We start from the raw sequence: 4,934 nt of genomic DNA, 5'->3' as shown, positions 1-4,934 counted from the left end.
TTGTGGACCATGGTGGGATGAGGAAACCCCTTGTTTTGTGAAGTCAATGGCTTTGTGTAGCTCCTTAATAAGCGTGTGTAAGGACAGTGTGGTGTGTTTTGTGCTTGCTCTGCTCTGTATTATTGTATCCTAGAGAAGGCTATTGATGCATACTCTCTTTTGGATTCCGAACTACCTGTCCCATGCATTTTGATGGCAGCCAAATATGCAATAATATTACAGGATATCGGATACTACATCCATCCATAGCATTTGGCGTTGGTTTAGTTTAATTTAGGACCAGCCAAAGGCTATAAAAAGTAAAATGCACGGGCAGTACAAGAAATTGGTAGCGAGTGCCATTTAGGTCACCGAACTCCCAAAATGTGCATTTAAGTCCCTAAACTTGCTTATGGGTTCAAATAATACATCCAAATTTTCATAACCCATGTTAAATGGCATGCATGGAATGTTGACTGTGTGTTGACGTCCACATGTCAGGTCCACCTATCTTCCCCCTTCCTCTCTCTCCATTTCTCTCAAATGATCTCTGCCGTCGCACTCGCCCAAATCTCGCGCTGCCAAAGCTCGCCCCGTCCGACGCGTCAAGCTCACCCTGCCTCAGCGGCGCTCTGACCTCGCCCTATCAGCACCACCAGAGCTCGTCCCGACTCCGCTCTCATCCTCTCCCCCATGGTCACCAGCGATCACCTCCCCCTTACCCCTCCTGCCTCTCTTGCTCTCCCATCCTCCGCTCCACACGTCAGCATCCCAGTCAGAATGACGCGTATGCAATTTAAGGTGAGTTATGGAGATTTGAGTGTCACATGAACCAATTAGCAAGTTTAGGGACTCCAATGTGCATTCCGGGAGATGAGAGATCACTCCATAGTTCATGTACCGCTGGTGCATTTTACTCCTTAATAAAAAAGAACGGAGGTACTTCCTCCACCCCAAATCTACAGCTGGTGTATTATATAGGTGCATAGCAAAAGCTATGAATCCACAGCAACCAAGACGATTTGTAATTTTAAAAAGAAGGAGTAGCATGTACTGGAGTATTGTTTATTTATTATAGGCAAGGATGCCCCCAACCTTTACATGCATAGAGATGGAGTACACAAGTGAAAAGCTAGGTACCGTGCAATTATTCATTATTTTTATATAATAGGTCTTTTGTATCTAAATACTTGTAGTTGGAGAGAACTAGACTAGTTCCCCCAACTACAAATATTATGGTACAGAGGAAGTATATAAGTATGCACGGATTCACACGCAGATGATAGAGGTGATCAGATCAGATGACAGGGTAAAACGGGAGCGCCGCAAGGCCACACAAGCCCAAGGGCGGCGAGTCCCTAAGGACATAGATGAAGCCTTTGTCACCCCACTTGTCAGTCCACGAGTTCTTACCGATCCAGTACTTGGTCCCGTCAGGCTTGGTCCCGTACCCGACGAGGGCCATCGCGTGGTTCTGCGCCGTCTTGCACGCCCCTTTGGTGTAGACGCCGGACCTGGAGCAACCGGCGTTGTACACGCCGCCGATGTAGTGCTGGAAGCAGGGGTCACTGTAGTCGAAGGATACGGCGACGGGCTGCTGCGCCACGGCCTCCATGAGCGCCGCCTCGTTGCCGGGCGGTGAAACCTTCTTGTAGCTGCTGAGCTTCACCGCGACCGGCTTGGCCGTTTGGCAGATGCCTGCATTGCCGGTGTAGGGGTAGGCCGCCTCCGTGGTGATGCCGCCGTTCTGGATCACCCACTTGAAGGCATTGTCCATCCAACCGCCGCCGCAGCCGTATTTAGTGCTACAGTCCACCAGCTGCTGCTCCGACAGCACCGGTGGCGATCTGCCGGTGCTGATCGCCTGCGCGCTCTCCATCGTCGCCACCGACGTGAACGCCCAGCAAGACGCTGCACGGCGGACACGTAAGAAAGATGACACTTAGCTAATTGCATCAATGGAGTAGACGACGACAACTCGCATCGCATGCATGATTTATTTTGGATGTTGTAAGATGACACTTACAACAGGTCGGCCCTTGATTCTTGGCTGCTGTGACGACGCCTTTCTCCCTCCAATCCACGCTCGCAGGCAACACCGCCGTCAGATTGGTATTGGTATGACGAGGTGGCTCTTCGACGGCGGCGGTGCCCTCGTGGACGGGGCCAGCGCGAGTTGTGATCACCGTCATCTCCTCCGACTCCCATGACGACTCGTCGTTGCTGCTGTACATGGCCATGAACTCGTCGTGGGTGAGGTCGGTGAACGGGGTCTCGCCGAGGCTGTAGCTCATCCGGCTGTCCCGGTTCGCCGCCTCGATGAACTCCATGTTGCTCCGGTACACCTCGAACCGGCGCAGCTTCTCCTCCACGGTGGCGTACGACCGGCCGTGCACCGCCATCCACCCATGGAACCTCCCCAGCATCAGCAGTGCCTCACCATCCAAGCCATGGTCGAGGCTACGTGAAGCTGATGAAGCCATGGAGGGGATGAAGAATGCGGCTGCCACCAGTAGCGGCAGCAGAGCCAGAGCCATGGATGAGGACGACGAGCGCATGAAAGCCATGTCCGATATGGACGATGTTTAGCTACCTTTGGGTACAGCCATTTATATATAGAGGCCCGGCGATCGACAGATCTCACTACTGATTGACGTCCTCCTCTTGCAATTGGTGTGCTGTCTTTTTCCGTAGACTTGAAAGCCATGTCTGATACGGATGATGTTTAGCTACCTTTGTGTACAGCCATTTATAGAGGCCTGGCGACAGATCTCACTACTGATTGATGTCCTCCTCATGCAATTGGTGTGCTGTCTTTTTCCATAGACTTCTAGAGTGAGCCTCATATCACATGCTGGCAAATAAGCCACCGAAAACACTATATCTTCTTTTAGGCATAATTCATGGATAACAGGATTTGAAGGACCTTTCACACCTTCACTACCACACCAGCCATTTATAAGTGCTTCATTCCCTCCAAGTTCTTATAGTTTAAACCAAATGAAAGAAGATCATATATATATCAACCTCATGGAAGAAAAGAGCCGGCGTCAAGTGCACTTAATTTTTTGAGATTAACAATACTAAAAATATGAGATTGGCAATTATGATATACAACAAGTACACAAAAATAAGATCTTTTTTTCTTTGGGGTACTCCTTTGTCTCACAACAAGATCACTTGTTGGTTTATCTTCTTCTACTTTTTTAAAATGGGAAAGCAATACCTTATTCAAGCATTTTCTTCTCCCCTTACACCTGAATTTTGCTCCGGCCTCCTCTTGCCAATCCAAGGATTGCGAGCTCCTTCTCCGCCTCCGACGAGGTTGGATCTTGGGAGTTCAGGCTCTTGCAAGCTTCTCTCCGTTGCCGAACTTTTATCGAACGCCGATTACGGTTAGCCGGCTTGTATCTCGTTTCTCCCTCATTCATTGTATCACGCGGGATCAAATGGCTCTTTCATTATTAACCCCTTTGCTTCTCGATCCAATCCTACCGCTTCCGCTCCAATTGAGGGCCACTCCTCCGGTAACGCCTCTCCTGCAAGCTCCCGGGATCACCTTTGGGACATGCTAGATCCCACGAACCAGGGTGTTCACCATCCAATCGTTGTCTACTTGGCTCACAAAAAAAGAGTAGAAGAAGCTAAACCAGCAAATATATTGTGACACAAAGTAGTACCACAAAGGCAAAAAGATCTTATTTTTATGTAGCTAGCCAAGAGGACAGCTCCAGATCCGCGATGCATGGCGGAGTGCACAGGGATCCGGGCAAGCGGGCTAGACGTGAAGCTGTTGTTGTTGCTGGTTGTTCCGGTCTAGTACACATCCACGTCCTGAATGAATGCGAGTGCTACCCGAAGGCTAGCTTAATTTGCACTTCAGTGCATCGGGCTAGCAGGATCTTTGCCATCCTCTTGTATTGTGTGACACCCCAAGAAATCGGTTCGGTCCTGTGTTGCTCTTCGCGGCTCGAGACGTGGACGCCCCCAACGCCCTCTTATCCACCATGCATCCTCTCCTCATCGTTGTCTGTGTTCGTTGGGTGAAGCCCCCGCGGTGGGTGGTGGGAGGCTGACGCGCGCGTTGACGGCGATCACCATGGTTGCACATCGGAAGGAGGTGGAGGTTCTGGTGGGCCGTCTGTTTAGCGCGTCAGTGACCTCGCTGTGAATTGAAGGGGCCATCGAAAGGTTCTTGTGAGGGTATCTCTCTCTAGACCCGGTGGTTGGCTTTGGAGATGAAATACAAACTATGGACAACGGCTTGATGCAAATTAAGGTGAGGTTGTGCAACGGCGGCGACGCATCGCATGTAATTACTGGGAACGAGAAAAAGTGGTGTTGACAACACATGGCTAACGTCGATGATGATGCTATTTGAGAATCCGGGGTTGAGCTCTGAGGTGAAAGCCTAGGTCTGACCCGAGTTGGTTATACCTAGCAATGATGATGTTTTTATGCCGTTACCTTGTTGAAGGCATTGTTCGGATATGCTTAGACTGGTTCTTTAGGGTGAAAACATAGATTCTGGCATTAGGTGGTTGGGTCCGGTGATGGCAGCGCTTGAGCATCGCTCCCTTTCTAAAGGCGTTGCTGTTGAAGAACTTCGTCGCTCATGTGGTGTCATGAAATGGTTGGCGCAGATATGGTCATTGTTGCAGTTTATTGATCGTGGATCTGGTCGCTTTCTTCTTCTTTTTTCTCCTCGTCCATGCATAGATTCGGTCCTATATGACTTTGCTATTTGTTGGCATGTTTTGTGTGTGCGTGTGTTGGTATTGGCTGTGTGCATCCTAGTCTTGCAGAGGCTGGGTGTGTGTTCATTATGAGTGTATCCTCTTGATGCTCCATTTTGAGCTGATAAAATCCACTCTTTATCCAAGAAAAAAAATACCAAGAGGACAACGTGAGGTTTGCTTGATGCCAGTCAAGTGCTCTACTCTAACCACTAGGTA

At 49.7% G+C, this 4,934-nt stretch overlaps 1 protein-coding gene across 1 annotated transcript; it reads right to left on the bottom strand.

Moving 5' to 3' along the window:
- Positions 1-1,030: 1,030 nt before the first annotated feature.
- LOC123159935 (ervatamin-B) lies at positions 1,031-2,555 on the bottom strand. Its single transcript, XM_044577738.1, has 2 exons — positions 2,006-2,555; positions 1,031-1,890 (listed from the first exon to the last, which is right to left on the bottom strand). The coding sequence occupies exons 1-2, from the start codon at positions 2,544-2,546 to the stop codon at positions 1,277-1,279; spliced, it is 1,155 nt and encodes a 384-aa protein (XP_044433673.1). The 5' UTR covers positions 2,547-2,555; the 3' UTR covers positions 1,031-1,276.
- Positions 2,556-4,934: the final 2,379 nt, after the last annotated feature.

This window comes from Triticum aestivum, chromosome 7B (genome assembly GCF_018294505.1).
Source record: "Triticum aestivum cultivar Chinese Spring chromosome 7B, IWGSC CS RefSeq v2.1, whole genome shotgun sequence".
NCBI classification, from domain to species: domain Eukaryota; kingdom Viridiplantae; phylum Streptophyta; class Magnoliopsida; order Poales; family Poaceae; genus Triticum; species Triticum aestivum.
Note: the sequence above shows the minus strand (reverse complement) of the source record. Positions and strands in the feature narration are given on the sequence as shown.

Coding starts and splice junctions, on each gene's coding strand:
- LOC123159935 (XM_044577738.1), bottom strand. CDS start 2,546: ATGGCTTTCATGCGCTCGTCGTCCTCATCCATGGCTCTGGCTCTGCTG. Junction 1,891..2,005: donor GAATCAAGGGCCGACCTGTT/GTAAGTGTCATC, acceptor TCCGCCGTGCAG/CGTCTTGCTGGGCGTTCACG.